At 38.0% G+C, this 18,889-nt stretch overlaps 1 protein-coding gene across 3 annotated transcripts in view; it reads right to left on the bottom strand.

Annotated features, from left to right (window-relative positions):
* LOC127627403 (receptor-type tyrosine-protein phosphatase N2-like) overlaps positions 1-18,889 on the bottom strand; it is a 301,164-nt gene that overhangs the window by 162,951 nt on the left and 119,324 nt on the right. For all 3 annotated transcript variants that reach the window (XM_052103780.1, XM_052103859.1, XM_052103942.1), the window contains 6 exons: positions 16,596-16,974; positions 15,942-16,190; positions 14,771-14,811; positions 14,257-14,675; positions 12,496-12,582; positions 5,898-5,977 (listed from right to left, as the gene is read on the bottom strand). In XM_052103780.1, the coding sequence (XP_051959740.1) occupies positions 5,898-5,977; positions 12,496-12,582; positions 14,257-14,675; positions 14,771-14,811; positions 15,942-16,190; positions 16,596-16,974 (1,255 nt within the window). The remainder of the gene's footprint in view (positions 1-5,897; positions 5,978-12,495; positions 12,583-14,256; positions 14,676-14,770; positions 14,812-15,941; positions 16,191-16,595; positions 16,975-18,889) is intronic.

Here is an 18,889-nt window from a genome sequence, read left to right as displayed (position 1 = left end):
CGAGGTTACATAAGGTAACCGATTCGTTACATGTTTGAAGCCATGGTTACAGAAATGAGGTGTCACAAACCGTTCTGGCAGACAGGCAACTTTCGAGAGGGTTACACTATATCATAGCAATAGGGTAACACTTTATTATAGCTACATGGCATAATTCATTGCAATAGATTACTTGATAATAGATGTATCATTATCATGCATTTTCATATTTATTAATTATATGCCATATATATATATATATATATATATATATATATATATATATATATATATATATATATATATGGCATACATATTCCACCCTGTAAATTAATTTTTATCCATTTCCTCTTCTGAAGCCATTTCATCAGACAAGGTATCAGCGTATACCGTAGATCTTGTGTTAACACTGAATATGTACAGATGTGTTTTATCAAGCTATTTTCTTTGAGCAAGGAATTTTGAGGAATTTCTGTCATGGCCAGCCTTTAGGGAGAATGGATGAATTATTTATATGGTATAGATAGTTCTCACTTTTTTAAATAAATAATTTGCAACTGTAATTATAAATGAAGGATTTTTATATGCCTTTTGATGTATTAATAATGTATGAACAAATGCTTTATAAATGATTAAACAGTTATTTACTCAAAGATTACAAATACTTTATACATGATAAAGTAAATATACTGTATTTAAGAGTTAATATAAAGTATAATTCAAAGAGTGTAATGTTTGACTATATGACTGTTAGTACAATTAATTCATAATTAGTAATGCATGCTTTGTATCATATGTTTTCAAATACTACATTAACTACAGTTGTGAACACACTGAAATTATTTCACGCTGTAGGATGTTTTTACACTTGTGAATTTGTGATTGTAATTGAAAAAGGATACATACACAATCCTCATCAAATAGTTTTAATCAATAAATGCTTTTCAAAAACATACATATTCTCTAAAGAAATATTATAAATATGCATACATTTACTGATAAATATCAAGATACGGTATTTAAACAGTGTTTTTATTTCATTTTTAGTAAAATTCAGTCAGTCAATCATAGTGTTTTTCCACAACATTTAGCAAGAAGCTAAATCAATTCCTTTAAACTTATTTATTAGAATGTTCCTACTATCATTTAAAAAAAAAATTGCATTGAGGATTGAGCAATTCAGTGAGCAGGTTTGTTTGTCAGTTTTTGTTGTTGTTGTTTTAATAGATACATAAAGCAGTTCTACTGAAAAGATCAACTAGATTTATAGCAGCTATGTATGGACATGGAACGTAGATCAACATTAACAACCCAAACATAATCCCGAATGCTTAGAAGAGATCCAACATATTTCCATTGATCACAAATAGCACGCAGTTGCCTAAATACATTAGAGGTGTGTTTAAAGTCAAAAACACAGAAGAGGAATAAATTATTAGGTGCAATCAGTGGTGTGTGTACAGGAGTAATAAAGCATGGTGAGAGATCCTCTCTGTTTAAATAAAGTAATAAATTGGTATTCAGGCACCAGGGTTTTCATAATTTATCTGCCGTGTGAGAGCGGCTGATCATGTTGACTTAACATTTTGTCTGACATTTGGGTCTGACGAGCCCAGCAATTAACTCTCTCAACATGATACAAGAGACTCTCAAAGGGAGGAGAGACTGGAGAGACACACACACACAAACACGCACACACATGTAGGTGCAGCTATCCTTATGAGGACTCTCCATAGACATAATGATTTTTATACTGTATAAACCATAGATTCTATCCCATAGCCCTAAACCTCACAAAAAACATTCAGCATTTTTAAATTAAAAAAACATAATTTAGTATGATTTGAAAGTGATTTGAATTATGGGTACACTAAAAATATCCTCTTGTCACCTAAAAGAAATTATTCGTAAACCCCCCAATACCACCCAACCACCGCCCCCCCACACGCAATAACACACACACACACACACACACACACACACACACACACACAAATGTTGTGTTTCCATGTTTTATGGGGACTTTCCATAGACATAATGGTTTTTATACTGTACAAACTTTATATTCTATCCCCTAAACCTAACCCTACCCCTAAACCTAACCCTCACAGAAAACTTTCTGCATTTTTACATTTTCAAAAAACATAATTTAGTATGATTTATAAGCTGTTTTCCTCATGGGGACCGACAAAATGTCCCCACAAGGTCAAAAATTTCGGGTTTTACTATCCTTATGGGGACATTTGGTCCCCACAAAGTGATAAATACACGCTCACACACACACACACACACACACACACACACACACACACACACACACACACACACAAACAAATAAGAGTCGAAATTCACACCACAGCAATTGGACAAATTTGAGGACATTTCTACAGATGAAGAGGCATTCATGTGCAACATGTAACATGCACTAGCGCACTCTCACATACACAGCACCAATCAGAGGATGAGATGTCCAAAGACTCAAACATCCAGCCACAAGAAGGACAGCTGTTCACATGCAAACACAAAAGTTCACACTCCTCAGAAATTAAATAATGCTTTCACTACCACAACTGAAATGGCAATCTGACAAAATAAATAAATAAAAAATGTCATTAAATGTATTTCATGTACTGGCTTGTTGACTCTATATGTCATATCTTCAATGAGCAGTAGTAACAAAGATTTGTCACAGGAGATATACAGAGTAAATAAACAAAACAACACTAAGTAAATCACCAATAGCAATCCATGTTGTTTCGTCACATCACCAGAGCGCCTAGTATATTTTTAATTATATTTAGGCATTTTAGGTCCAGGTTTGCAGTCGTTTCTGCTTTGATTCCCATGAAATATTTCCCTTTCATATCTTTTGTCTTATGTATCAGGTAGCACAGAAACTTTATGAGTTAATGGTCAAGGCCTTGTTTGACATGGTCAGATGAGGTTTTTAGAGTGCAGTAAAGCAAATGTTCCCCCTGTATATGCATTAGAGAGCTGTCTGCCCTCTTGTAGCTCATATAAAGAATTACATTTAAAATAAAGTCCATTCAGATTTGCATGAATCTGTTTTGATCCTGATGGATCAAGGGAAAACAACCCCTATGATGTCACATTCTTTTAGTTTTTTTTTTATTCTTCACCCTTTTGTTTGTGCATGAAGATCAAATATGAATTTGTTGTAAAGACCAAATATGAAATCATGTGTAATAAATGACTGATTTAAGAAGGGAAGTAGGGATGTGGGGTCATTTCTGTTTCAATTCATGAAACAATTTTGCACAAATCCTGACTGCATATTTTAATATCGGAGGTTTCTCCTGCTAATTTAGGGCAAACACGTCTTGATCCGCTCAGACAGCACCACCACGGTAGTGTACATAAATCGCCAAGGCAGCGTACACTCCCGTCACATGTAACAACTCGCCCGTCGTCTCCTCCTTTGGAGCCAGCAGCCACTCAAGTCGCTGTATGCCACTCACATTCCGGGCAACCTCTATGTGGTAGCGGATGCGGAAGATCTAGCTGATCTACCACCTGTTGTCGTAGATACGATCAACCAAGCCAGAGCTCCCTCTACCAGGCAACTTTACGCACTGAAGTGGCGATTGTTCGCAAATTGGTGTTATTCCCGGGCTGAAGACCCACAGAGGTGAGCAGTTAGGTCAGTGCTTTCATTCCTGCAGGAGAGGTTGGAGGGGAGGCTGTCCCCCTCCACCTTGAAGGTGTATGTAGCTTCTATCGTGGCCCACCACGACACAGTACACGGCAAGTCTTTGGGTAAGCACAACTTAATTATCAGGTTCCTAAGAGGAGCACGGAGGTTAAATCCCTCCCGGCCAAGCCTATTCCCCTCCTGGGATCTCTCAGTGGTCCTCTCGGGCCTTCAGAGACCCCCCTTCGAGCTGCTAGAATCAGTGGGAGTCAGGGACCTCTCCCTGAAGACGGCCCTCCTGATCGCGCTTGCCTCCATCAAAAGTGTCGGGGACCTGCATGCGTTCTCTGTCAGCGACACCAGCCTGGAGTTTGGTCTGGAATGTGATTCTAAGACCGTGCCCGGACTACGTGACCACTCCCTTCAGGGACCAAGTGCTGCCCCGGGAGGAGGCAGGCCCAGCCCCTTCGTTGCTGTGTCCGGTACGTGCTTTGCATATCTACTTGGACTGCATGCAGAATTTAGACGTTCTGAGCAGCTCTTTGTCTGCTTTGGTGGACAGCTGAAAGGGAACGCTGTCTCCAAACAGAGGCTTTCCCACTGGGTAGTGGACACCATTACATTGGCCTATCACACCCAGGCTGTGCACCCCCCTTGCAGGTCCGAGCACACTCAACAAGAAGTGTTGCGTCCTCATGGGCACTGGCCAGGGGCACCTCCCTAGCAGAAATATGCAGAGCAGTGGGTTGGGCAACACCCAATACCTAGATTTTACAATCTCAGGGTTGAGTCAGTTTCATCCTGTGTTTTCTCAGGTCCGAGCCGGTATAACTCGGTACACGTTGACAAACTGACCGGGTAGACCGCTTGCCCCTAGCGCCCCTTCCCTCCGCTGAGGTAAAACCTTGTGCTCTTATCCCAGGAGATCACTCCCTAGATGACTCCTCCCAAGCCCTCTGGTCCGTGAATTCAGTGGAGCAATTCACCGACCAAATCCAATGCAGGTACTCAATCTACCCTGTACTGGAAAAGGTGCTCCACAGGATGGGCTCCTAAGAGGACTTATCCCCCTGTGTGTATTTTCCACGGTACGGTCCCCTTGCGAGCGGACCTGCGTCTCCCTTGGGCAGTTTCCACTGCCCCCTGGTCGCTGTGTCTGTAGCAACTCCTCCCTCCCAATGAGGCAGGATCTACCACCGCCCCACTTTCCACATGTGACCTAAAAAAACATTTTTTACCTCCCCCAGTCTGGGCAGGTGTGGTCTCCACAGGGTCTTTTCCCCCTGAAAGAATAGCAACTGGGAAATAGCGATAAGATGGTCCCAACCACTTTAACTCTATGTGAGAAACATAGAGAGAGAAAAGGCGCGGCTGGCGCGGCCTGCTACCATGCTGTCACGTCGCCTTGTTCCCCCCTGTCGGGGGAAAAGAACCAGAAGGCTTTGACGACTTTATGGGGCATAGGGGAAGGGTACGTGCAGTCTGACACAGCCAGTCACTTTGGCACATCAAATACCTGCCCACTTCTGTGTCAGCAGTACACTTACACAGCTCAGTGCATGGCGTGATTTAAATTGGACCCCTAGTGTCGCTTCTTCGACAAAACGTCTAAGTGAGCGACAGATGGGGAATGTCTAGGTTATGGATGTAACCTTCGTTCCCTGATGGAGGGAACGAGACGTTGTGTCCTCCCAGCCACGTCGATGAACCGAGCCACTATTGCGGCCGAACCTCATTGTCGGATCCTCAGAAAACTCCTGAATGAAACAGATGCATTTCCCTCCCTTTATACCTGTATGTCGGGCAGGACATGCAAATTCTGTCTGCCAATTTCGCATTGGCCATTTCTCATAGATCAGAGATGCGAAAGGCTCTCAAGAGAGACCCCTAGTGTCGCTTCTTCGACACAACATCTCGTTCCCTCCATCAGGGAACGGAGGTTACATCCGTAACCTCGACGTTTCATAATGCATAAGCTTGCTTATGGACTTGAGAGGACATGTTTGATAAAAGTTACACGTTTTGTGCTTTTTAGTTTTTCTTTTGCTTGTTCCTGCAGGTATAAGAGAGTGTGTGTTTTTGTGAGCTATGTGCTGAAAGAGGGCTTAAACCTTGAAAATAACTAATGCTGCAATCAAGGTCATGACACTATGAGAGGATTCTTCCCCAATGTGTCAGGAGATGATCAGAATAGCAACTAGAATGCAGTAGTGAAACGAGTGGTGTGTGGGTATGTGCGTGCGTGTGTGTGTGTGTGTGTGTGTACCTGCCACTCTGGCTAGCTGGGCCGTGCTGATGTTACGAGCATTAGGGCGCACTCGAAAGGTTACTGCTGGACCCAGAACCCTGAGAGACAGAGAGTAAGAGAAGATGTAGAGAGAAACAGACAAAGAGAAGAAATCAAAATATGAGAGAGAAGGAGAGGAAGAGATTCATTGTGAGCAGTGAGCCTGATGAGCAAAACTGTTGCAGTTATAAAGGGGTGAACATAATCTTATATTTCCTTAAGAAATATGTTATTGAACCAGCAGAAAAGTCCATTGCATTGTTTTGTCTATATCAGTGTTTCTCAAATAGGGGTCCATGGAAAATAAAAACTTTGGATTTTAGAATGTTTAGTGGAACAACCCCATTCACTAAACATGGTCTAATGGCAGTCTGATCTTATGAACATTATGTGCTGTGGCAACATTTTTGCAAAATTAAATTTTTAGAGCGTTATGACATACTTTGCTACAGTTCCCTAGTTAAATGTCCAGAGAGGGGCACCAAAAATAAGTGAAATGGTGTCAAAATAAGACATAGTTTTTAAGGTGAATGAGAAAAATGTACCTCCCTAACCTAAAACGTTAACTTAAACTTAACCAACAGCAATCTAAAATCAACTGAGATGTTGACAAAAAAAAGACAACCTTGCTCTAAACCAACACCTAAACCTAACCAATAGTGTCCTAGAACAAAATGCTAAATAAAAAGCACATTTTCTTATGTACGTCATTTCGTGTCACTTCTATGACACTTTCGTCTCATGCGGTGGCAGATCATGGCATGGGTAATATAGGCAGCCTATAATAGAAATTATATTATTACATTATGAACATATGTTACTTTATTTCTCTATGTATTGTCTGGTTATGCAAGGAATAATTGATGACAGGCCGTTGAATTTGCGGTCCGCACAGCAGAGTGGAAGTTACACTTTGGGTGTGCATTATTTTTTAGTAATTCAACAGTCAATTATGTAATCGTTCAGGGTTTTACCTCAAGACATTTTTTGGTTTTCGTCCCTAAGACTTTTGAGAGGAACTACCTGCTTCCACCACGGATTCAGAGTCTTGCTTTGATACAGCCCACGCCTTCATTGCTAGTTTGAAAAAGTCACTTCAAAACTAGTAGCAGAGGCTTGCACTGCTTTTCAGAACTTATTAGAGCAACAAGGTGTGTGTGTGTGTGTGTGTATGTGTGAGAGAGAGAGCGAGAGCGAGAGAGAGAAAGAAAACAATTGAAAGAGATCACGTGCGAGAGTTTACCTCAGTTTGTTGCTCTTGTTAGCAGTTACAGTACATTGCTTCAGAATGGCAAGATGTAAGTTTAAGTATTCTTCTCAGTAAAAATTCTTGTATATAGCTTTCAGGTTGCTACACGACTGTTTAATTAAGCTGCAGGGGTCCGTTGACATCAAGGCATGTGTCCGGCTTACGAGTATGTGTGTGCGTACAGTATGAGTGTGTGTACGTGTAATAGTGTTGGAGAGAGTGGGAGGGAAGAGTTGTTGCTTTCCACAAATATTAAAAGTTGTTTCAGATTATCCACTATATTTTCAGCAAGTCTATTGCATGGTACTCAGGAATATTGTGGATAGAAACTGTTGTACTGATAAAGTCGCTGGGGTGCTTTAACATCAAGGCTGTGTGTGTTGGTCACAACTGAAGTCTGTCTGTAAGTGTGTGTGTGGGTTTGGGCGGTTTACAAGGACTTTTTTTTAGGTTACAAACTGGTAATTACAAGGGCATTATGCTATAAATGTGGTTTATGAGGACATTTCTAGTGTCAAATTGTTTGAAAAACTTAGTAAACTATGTTTTTTTGAAAATGTAAAAATGCAGAAATTGTTTTGTGAGGGTTAAGTTTAGGGATAGGTTTAGGGGATTATATCCTTCATGAAGGATAGAAGGTCCATTCTATCTATATAGTTTGTACAGTATAAAAATGATTATGTCTATGGAAATTCTTCATAAGGTAGCAGAACCAATGTGTGTGTATAAGAGAGTGCAACATGATCACACGGGAGGTTGGCATGTTGTTTCCGATAGTTCTGATACGCTAGGTTCAGCGACATTATGCCGACTCACAGACCGCCGTAATGTCCTCACAGCCATGTCTGCAACAGCTCTAGCTCAGTTGCTTTCCCCTGTGGCGCACCCAGAAGCGTGTCACATCTGGATGCGTGTCACATCAGGGGGGAACACCGTGGATTGAATCCTATTGTGACCAGGGAGTAATCGTGATCGTATAATCAGTGATGGCCACTCAATGGACGTTGCATTTTCACATCAAACTCACATCATTTTGAATACTCTAATGGTTAAGTTTAGGTATAGGTTTGGGTTGAGTTGTAGACTTTATAAAACAGGAATTCCTCACATGTGCCTTTACAGCAGAAAACAACTCGCTTTGCAGACATTACACCCAGAAAATGGTGCTCCCATGTGACCATACGCCCAAGAACACTTACCAATTTGGCCACATGTGGCAGTGTTCCGAATATCGGTAAGTATACGCTGATTTTAGATATAGAAAAGGCAACCTACTCTTTCCAATCTCACTGTGAGATCAGTCTGTAGAGGGAGGGAGAGGGAGAGCACGAGTGTGCTTTCCACAAAAATGTAAAGTTATATGCATAATATAGAACCTGTTGTATTGATTGAGTCGCAGGGGGGCGTTTACATCAAGGCTCTGTGTGTTGGTCACGAATCGAGTCTCTATGTGTGTGTCATTGTGTGGGAGAAGAGAGAAAAAGAGAGGGGGAGCGAGAGGTCAGTTTTCAACAGAAAATCACTGAAAAAAATTTCACTGGAAGTTATTTTATGTCAATCAATCGCAATCGCCTCTCCTAATTCATCAACAAAAAAATTGGGAAAAACTAAAATTTTATCCAATCAGAATTTATTCCTTGATGCTTAAAAGCAAAGTGTGACAAAGCAGTGCGTGAGACTGAGATCCACCCCATTAGGCCTTCAGATTTTCTACAAAATCCCTCAACAGTTCAAGTGAATAGGCATCTAAAGTCAGACTGTCAGATTCAACAGCCAATCAGATTGATTTATTTGTTCTTGGTGATTGTGGTTTTAAGGATATGTCCCGGTCGAGGACTTCTAGAAGGTCTTGAGTGATGCAATCATGCATTAAAGTAATGTACATAATTCAAAAGCGAAGAGCTTAAGATGAAGCTGACCAATCAACTGTCATCACGGCTGTTATCGCCATTGAGAAAAAGATCCTTATGGATTTAAAAACCTGTGATGTTCTGCATGATCATGTAAATATTGAATTTATAAAACAGGAGAGGAGGGTAAATTAGGCTGGTTTGAGCATTCAATGTCATTTTAAGTTTTGGCTTTCGTGCATGGACCTGTTTTAAATTGTTGTCAATTGCTATTATAAGTTGGCTGTGACATAATGTATGATGTCCAAAGGCATAGGGCATAGTCTTATTCATTGTGAAACTGTGTTTTCTTAATGGCATGAATCACATTGAAGGTCTAGACTTAAAATACACAGGCCGCCACTATTCAAATTGTGTTGAGGTTTACATAATGCATTGCATGATACATTTCAAATGCCATTGTTTTGAAAATACTAATTAGGATATTCATCCTAAAAAAAAAGAAAAAAAAAGGCATGTGGATTTGGAAAGATGTGAATGTGAGTAAATTATAATTTTTGGGTGAACTATTCCTTAAAACAAATGAATAAATAATAATAATAATAATAATAATAATAAAAAGACAATTCAAAGGGAACAATCAAAAATCAACATATCTGCTATTTGATCATCTCAGTACTAAGAACATGACTGTTTATCTGTTCATGATTATTATATGTAACATTGGTGTGATGTATAAGGTGAAAAGGATGTTGACGTTTAAAAAGCAGTGATCCTGATCCTGAAGCAGATGCATTTATCTGGGGACTGTGGACCATGGTGAGGTAGAGGTCACAAATAGAGAGATAAAAAAGGGGGGAGAAAATCAAAGAGAAAAATATAGAGAGGTGGAAGACTGGAGGAATGGTTCTCTCACCAAAACAAAATCCCATTCACACATCAGCAGGAGGTGAGAGCAACTCAAAGGTGATCTTACATCCTCAGCAGAATTAACACAGAGACACTCAGATATCTGCTGGAAAATAACTGGTGGTTATAAGAGTGGTTATAGTTTCCCAAGGTGCGACATGTCTCAATGTAAAACCATCAAGACACACTTTGACAAATAATAATAATAATAAATAATAATATTTCAGACACGATTACACACACTGAAAAAGCTGTAACCTACAATTGTTACATCAAGGATCTATTTATACTTGATCAAATTCATAAAATATACTTTTGTTGGTGTAATCTAATTTGTCAAGTTGATTTAGAAATAAATATATATATATTTGACTTTTGAATAAATAACCAGATGCTACCACATGAAGCAAACTGTAAGGTTGCCATTTGTTTACAGTGCACAATCATTTAATAATATACACACAAAACTTGCATTAAAAAGTACACGTTTAATTACTTTTTCCGCCTACCAGTGTCCTGATTCCCATATACAGGTAAAATTCCCATAGATACAAAAATATAACAAATACACACCCTCTGAAATCATTATCACTACACTTGTATTTACTTTCCCCACACCAGTTTTTTTCTATTTTTTTGTGTCCCTCGAAAATCTGGAGGTTTCTGGAATGAAAGAGTGACTGCTAAAGCCACATAAACACAATGTCCCATACTCCTAGTAATAACACCATCAATGCTGATAAGCAATCAGCAAATTGACACCAATACACAGAAGGAGGGAAGCCATAACTTAATGATACTGCTTCTTACTTCATCTCCCGTTGCACCATGGGGGAGTGTGTGGGATGGAGTGGAGAAGAGAAGTGTGTTCCTATATGGGTATGTAAGTGTTGCTGTTGGTACAGAAGGAGAAGAATGGGTTCATAAAAAATAAATGGTAAAAAAAGAAAGAAAGCAAGAAAAGGCTGAATAGGTGTAAATGAATGTGTGTTTGTATGTCTTTTTAAAAGATAAAGTGTGCAAGTGTGTGTGTGTTTGTGTTTCAATGAAGGAAACCCACGAATGCGTGTATGTGTTTTTCGGTGCCCCCTTCTGTCTGTACAGAGTACAGCCCTTACGTCATGTCTGGAGTATAGAAAGGTGCTACACTGACTCTTTATAAAACTGCAACACAATAAAAACTGTTAATGTGTGCTTCAATTTCTACGTCAGTTTGTGTTTCCATGTGTGAACTGAACTTTTGTGATCTTTAACAGAAAATCTATATGACGACATGAGTTGCAATGATGAACATGCTTTTCCACTGTACAGTATTATTTTACATTGTAGTTTTCTTGCCGTCTTTTCTCTAGCCACCAACATTTTATTATAGGTATACATTTTATATAACAGTGTGTATCATTCAGTGCACTTTTCCATAATTTCTGAGAAAGGCTGAAAAGCACGAGATGACAAAGGATACATTAGCAGGTATCTGCTTGAATAGATATGCAAGCCATCATTCAGGAGAGGAAATTAATCAAACACACACACAGACACAGCTCACCTGGACAGTGCCAAACTACAAACAAAACATATACACAAAGGTTTTTATGATCCATAAAACTATAGAATAATGACAATGATGAATATATCCCATATATCCCATTTCAGTCCCATTCAAATATGAATGGGACTGAAAGAAGATAGACATTCTAATATTAAAGCCTAAGGCCAAAACCACACTCATCTGTTTTTGCTTGAAAACTCAGTTTTCAGTTACCTAATGCCATCATTTTCCAAAATATGTGATTATGGAGAGCATTTTTTTAAACACTCTGTTTTCGGTGGATAAGAGGCGTAAACATAGAGAAATCAATGTGATTTAAGAAGTAAAAACATATCAGTGTGGTCGTGGCCAACAGCAGGTGTACTACAGCTGTGTTTGATCCCATCAGTTCTTGGGTATATCTTTAGAAGTCTTAAGTATTGTACAAAGACAGGGTCTGGTTCTTTCAGCTAGAATTAATTAATTGGTATTAGTAATTAATTAGTGAAAATTTGTAATTGCATTAACACTTGCATTTCCTTTCTCCTTGCCCTTGAACAAAAGCAGATCCTACCTTACATTATAAAGTGCCTGGGAAATATATGTAATATGTTTAATACATCTCTCGGCTAAATAAAAAAGTGTCAGAACGCATTTGTTGCATTCCAAACAATTAAGCAGAAAGTTGCTTTTAATCTGTGCACTCTCAGAACAACGGCTCTCATCACAAATGTTCTGTCTGTAATTGAAATTTACCACTGCAGTCGGGGTCAGGATAACACACACCTACACATTCTCTCTCTCTTTAAACCATTTATAAAAAACTTGAACTTATATGTACACAATTGAGTACACACTCATTATCATTATACTGTCACTTCAAAATGAATGCTGAGTCCAAACTATATTGCTAAATGGAAAAACAAAAAAACAACCACAGGTTGAGTGTTCCATTAGCACCATTACTGTGTCGAAACAGCATGAGACCGTGTCTTCAACAAGTATGCTTATGTATGCCTGTGTATGTGCGAGCAAACTTACGAGAGCTGTAAAAAATCTGTTACACGAAGGTTGACTCTCTCAGCTAAGAGCTCCATAAGGTTCAGACCTTTGTCAGTGGAAAGAGAACTAGGTAAAAACACAAAGAAAAGAAAAATCAAGAGGAAACAATTAGATGAAAAGAGAAAGAGAAAGCCAGAGAATATTTAGCTTACTACATGGCTAAGGTGTTCTGAGAGTTTTTAGCATGTTGCTTTACTCTATAGTTGCTAAGGTGTTCTGGGTGGTTGCAAGGTGGTTGCGAATAGGCACAAGTCAAAAGAGCCCACTCCCAACCTGCAAATGGCTCACATTCCTGCTTAAATATCTTGCATTTTTAATGCTTCCTTACTATTTGTATTGCCTCTAATTAATACAATAATTATCGGATAAACATGTTTATCCGATAATTTATTTTTTACATGTTTAAAAGTGAACATCTAAAGTAAAAAAGAATAGCTTTTTAACACTTAATATATAATTCAAGTTCAAATTGTAAGCCAGCCTTTAGGCAATAGATGAAAACATTTAAACATCAACTATACATGTCTGGGTACAGCTGAATAAATTATATGTACGAAACAATATTTAAAGTTACTAGTGAGCCCGTAAGAGGAATACAGATAGCAGAGATTACATAAAACACATAGGAAATAGGACACAGGTGGCTTGTATGCTTAGATAAATCACCTGTATTTTCCAGCAATGAGGCAAACCATAAGGTGCAAATAGAATCCCAGTGAAGTGTGATGTCTTTATGATATCGCAATACCAAACCCAGTTATGAACACACATGCAGAAACCTACACACACACACACACACACACACACACACACACACACACACACACACACACACACACACAAACTTGCTCACACATTTCCACATGTGCAAACACAAACACAGCGACATACACATAAGCCTAAAGAATGATATGCATCCAAATGGAAGGTGCTGGAGTGCAACATTTTCACACCTGCCACTCCCTTTTTGCACCACACTTACAGCATTTAAAATCTCCTTTTTGAAGATGTGTCTGTGTGTTTTCAGGTACTCCAAGTTAAATTGGACTGCAGTAAGTGAGCTATAAAAAATGAGCATCTGTGAGATAAATCAAACTATTGGAGATGCAGTGGCTGTGGATCCCATCACATTTCCCTTTGAGAGTTGTGCACAAATACAACACACATACAACCATTACACACTAACACCAGTACACACAGATGACGCATGAGGGAAGCAAAATCAATTGCAGGTTAGGGTATGGACATTGAATCAAGAAAGAATGTTTAGAAACAGACAGAGAGAGAGAAAAGTATTATGAAAATTATATTTACCATAGTTCCTTCATATTAATCATTGTTTAAATGTTGTATTTGGAGAAATATCATAGGTAAGAAAAAAATTATGAATACTTTACCATGAAACTACAGTTAATATAAAACATAGAAAATGAAGGTATAACTGTCATAGTCATAATTTCAGATCTACTTCATAAAAATGTTGGTGTGTGATAAAAAACTAAATGTGTTATAAAGAAGGTCAGAATACAGAAGAAGTGAGTCTGAACAGATACATAAACCAATATTCACTATAAATAAGCATCCCCACTATGAGTAATGACAATGCCCTTTCAGAAATTACAATTGTATATTATAAAGTGGCTGACATGAATAGATGTATACCTATGTGTCCTCAGTGAGTGCAAACATTTTGTTCTTAATGAGAGTCTGTGTACATTAAGGGGTTTTATTTATACTTACTCTTCAGTGATAATGTAGCCAAAGTCTCCACTGTGTGGCCTAGAATATGCTGCAACATTCACCTCCACTCTCACACCCTTCTTTTCCACCTCCTCTTTCTCCATGGAATTTTTTTGTGGCTGTTTTTCTGGTTTAACCACTGGTTCCACTTCTGGGGAAATGTGGATCCAATGGTCTACCTCTGCATCTCCCAGTGGATTTTGATCCAAAGTCTCAAGTTCCATTTTCTTCTTCATCACATCCAGTTCTGTTAGTGTTGTCCGACTCTGGACATTCTCCAGACTAGCTCTCACTGGGCTTCCAGCATCTGGCTGATCCATGTAACCCAGAAAAGGCTCTTCTGCTTGGGGAGGACCAGCAGATTCAGGGCCAGAGTTCTGATCCAAGAACTCCAGTAGCTGGCTAATAAAACCTTTGTCCTGGAAATAATATTGGGAATTCTAGTGACATCTTCAGTGCAATATATCATGAGCAGCATTGTTTTTATGTATTCCAACACTTTTAAACACTTTACCTTGTCATCCGATTTAATGGCACATTCTTCAGTTTGTGTTGCTGTAAAGAGAAGTTAGAATTATGATCAAGACATTAAATCAGGATCTAACAGTCATGGCTCCCGTGTTCCATTAAGTATAAAAATAAAAATGTATTGCATTTGCAATCTTTACTCCACCTTTACTCCAAAGAGACTTATGTCTATGATATTATTTCTATTAAAGGAATAAGTAACCCAAAAATTATGTCATAATTAACTCACCCCCATGTTGCTCCAAACCCTTATGATGTTCTAACTTATGCGAAACACATAACGAAACATTGTATGAATATCCTTGTTCACCTTTTCAGTATAATGATAGTGGATTCCCCTTTTGTGTAATGACATAAGAGTAAATTACAACAGAATGTTTGGAAGCACTTTAGAATAAGGTTAAATTTGTTAACATTAGTAAATGTATTAGGTATCATAAACTAACAATGAACAATATAAACAGTATTTACACTACAGTATTTATTAATATAAGTAAATGTTAGTGTATTAACTAATGTTAGCACATATAAATTATAATAAAAAAAAGGTATTAGTGCATGCTGCTATTAACATGAACCAAGATTTATAAGTGGTGTAAAATGATTGTTCATTGTTGGTTCATGTTAACTAACATCATTAACTAATGTTAACAAATGCAACCTTATTTTAGTGTTGCAGAATTTCAAATTTTGGATTAACTCTTCCGGTAACACTGAACAATAAGGTTCAATTTGTTAACACAAGTTAACAACATTAGTTAACATTAACTATAATAATGAACTTTTCATTGACTTTTACAGCATTTATTAATTCATCTTGTTAATTTTAACATATACTAACATTTTATCAAAAGTTTTATTTTTTAATATTAGTTATGAACTAACATGAACAAACAATGAACAATTGTATTTGTATTAACTAACATTAACAAAGATTAATAAATGTAATATGTATATTTTGTAATATGTATATTTTTCATTGATTGTTCATGATACCTAATGCTTTAATTATTAACGAATGAAACCTTCTTCTAAAGTGTTACCATTTTTCCTTTAAATCTGCACTCATAAAATTAGAGTGGAGTACAATTACTGAGGTATCAAGCATGTATAACCAGGAATCAATGAAATAAATGTCTTTGATAAGGGAATACTACCTTTAGCTATGGCGTCTTCAGTTTTCTCCACCTGGTATAACTGCTCACCCGGTTTCCTCTTCTCCTCCACCTTCTCCTCTGGCCTTTCATCCTGTGTGACCTCTCTACCTTTGACCCCTTCCACTCCATCTACCACCTGCAAGGCCTGGGCGATGACCTTGGAGAGCTTGTCCAGGTCCTTTGGTGTCAAAGTATCCACATTGACGCTCTGGTGTCCAAGCTGGTTTACCACTCCATCAATGAACTTCTCTGAGAGGACACAGAGTTAGAGACGAAGAATATTATACTATTTTGTAAGGTTAAAAGAATAGTTTTGCTCTAATTATTTCAACCCATACTGTGGATTATTAAGACTATTAAGAGTGTGAGGGCAAGTCCACAGTATTCCTTTCAGCATTGCCCTGGGCGTTTATGTAAAATCAAACGCCCCTGCAAGGTTATTGCACACAACAACTTTTTGCCTGTGCTTCATACATTTGATTTAAAGTTAATGGTAATAAATCTTTGATTTTTCAATATGTTTTATTATTTTAGGGAAAATACTTTTCATTGTACATGCACTTTGTATTTGAAGAAGAAAGAAAGAAAGAAAGAAAGAAAGAAAGAAAGAAAGAAAGAAAGAAAGAAAGAAAGATGAATGAATGAATATCTCACCGTCTACTAAACTGAGGGCATCCTTGGAAGCAGCGCTGCTTGCTCCAGGTTTGAAAAAGAGGGTGGGAGGTTGCTTGGAAGCTCCTGGCAGTTTTTCTGTTTTGGTAGCAGGAGTACGCTGAAGGCTAAAATAACGCAGATTACCCTGTGATTGACCTTTACCAAGATCTTGTGCTTTAATGAATTCAGCTTGATACTGCTCTAGCTCAGTGAGAGGGACTCCAGTACGATCTTGCTCAAAACCAGTGAAGAATGATCGACTTGGGGGAGGCCGTTCCTGGAGATCAGGTCGAACTTGAAGGAAGGAGATGAGGGGTGGAGGTGGCTGCTCTTTGAGCTGGATGAAATTCTTCTGATTAGGAGGTCCATTTCCCTTGAACTTGGGCAAATAAAAATGACATTATCAATTTAGTCTTGCACGCACTATAAAAACGTATACAAACTTGATAATTATATAAAAAAAGATAATATGCATAACATATCAGTGGGTTAAGAGGATAGTGAATGTTGTTGAAGAAACAACATAATGAAAAGGGTAAGGGAGACAAATATCATTATACATGTTTAAGTGAAAAAAAAAAAATCCATGACAGTTTTAGCCACAAAAGAGTTTTAACAGTCCCTCTGGTTATGCTCAGCATATTGTTTTGCTCTATTTGAGGGATTATATAAAACAATTAGATTCTCACCACTCCTGCAGAATATAAGGCCACACTGACTTAAGAACAGCAGGGTGGGCTTAGATGAACAAACCACCACATACACATACTGGCTCCAAAAGCACCACAGGGTACTAATGTTCTATAGTGCAGTGAACTTTTCAACTCTCACCACTGTTAACTTCAAGAGCAGTTGTTTGTTAATAGTGTGAGAGTACTATGTTCTGCCTAGCATCACATGTCCCCAATATATACACTGCAAAAAATGATTTTCTTGACAAGTATTTTTGTCTTGTATTCCTGTCAAATTATCTAAACTTTCTTAAAACACGATTTATTTACTTGTCAAGCAAAATGGGATAAGATATTAAGTCTTGTTTTAAGATAAATCTAACTAAATTTAGTGAACTTTAGACTCAAAACAAGAAAAAAATCTGCCAATGTGGTAAGCAAAATAAACTTAATTTAAAAGGAAAACAAGTTTATTTTGCTTATCCCATTGGCAGATTTTTTTTCTTGTTTTGAGTCTAAAGTTCACTAAATTTAGTTAGATTTATCTTAAAACAAGACTTAATATCTTATCCCATTTTGCTTGACAAGTAAATAAATCGTGTTTTAAGAAAGTTTAGATAATTTGACAGGAATACAAGACAAAAATACTTGTCTAGAAAATCATTTTTTGCAGTGTATGCATTTACCTGATAGTTGTGTAGTGAAGTAGTTCGATAAATAAGCTTCAATTGGCTAAAAATGCAGCAGCCAGAGTGCTGACTAGAACCAAGAAATATGATAATATCAGTCCCTTTTTATCGTCTCTTCATTGGCTGCCTGATAATTTCGTATTGATTTAAAATTTCTGTTAATTACTTATAAAGCTTTGAATGGTCAATCTCTTCAGTACATAAGCTACTGTACCTTCTGTCATGCTGTAGTTCATCACGTTAACTACTATCACAAAACTCTGGCCTGTTAACAATACAGAGAATATCAAAATCCACAAAAAGAAGGACATCCTTTTCCTAATTGACTCCTAAACTATGGAATAGTCTTCCTAGAAGTATTCAGGACTTAGACACACTCTCTAGACTTAAGTCTAGACTAAAGACTTATCTATTCAGCCAGGCATACACCTAATTTATCCCTCAACTTATAGTTATGCTGCTTGCTTAAGTTAGAGCTGCCAGAAACAGAAACACTTCTCTTTTTCTATAACTCTGCTTTAAAGGGAATGGCATCTATGCTAATATTATTCTATTTATTTTCCTGTCTCAACCTCAGGAAATACTGTATATCCCGAGTTTACCAGAGCCTGCCAGATCCAGCTGCCGTCTGGCCTGATATCTGACTCCCATTGCTAAATGCTGCTGAGTGATGATGACTAACTGCAATCTGTGCCAGCCAGACTTCACTTCAGTCTACTATGACAGACTTGATGCAAACTCCAAGACAAGGGATTCTTCATGAGCCACTGTCCGAGGCTTGGGCTCAGGATGGAGTTCACTAAAATTACATACCATAAGCTTCCAGCTGGACTACGATGCCCCTCACTGAATTATGCCTGTTTCGTCTGAGTCAAAGGATGGAGGACACTCTTTTAAAACATACACAGACAATGAATTAACTGCCAACAAAAGC

This window comes from Xyrauchen texanus, chromosome 1, assembly GCF_025860055.1.
Source record: "Xyrauchen texanus isolate HMW12.3.18 chromosome 1, RBS_HiC_50CHRs, whole genome shotgun sequence".
Classification (NCBI taxonomy): Eukaryota; Metazoa; Chordata; class Actinopteri; order Cypriniformes; family Catostomidae; genus Xyrauchen; species Xyrauchen texanus.
Note: the sequence above shows the minus strand (reverse complement) of the source record. Positions and strands in the feature narration are given on the sequence as shown.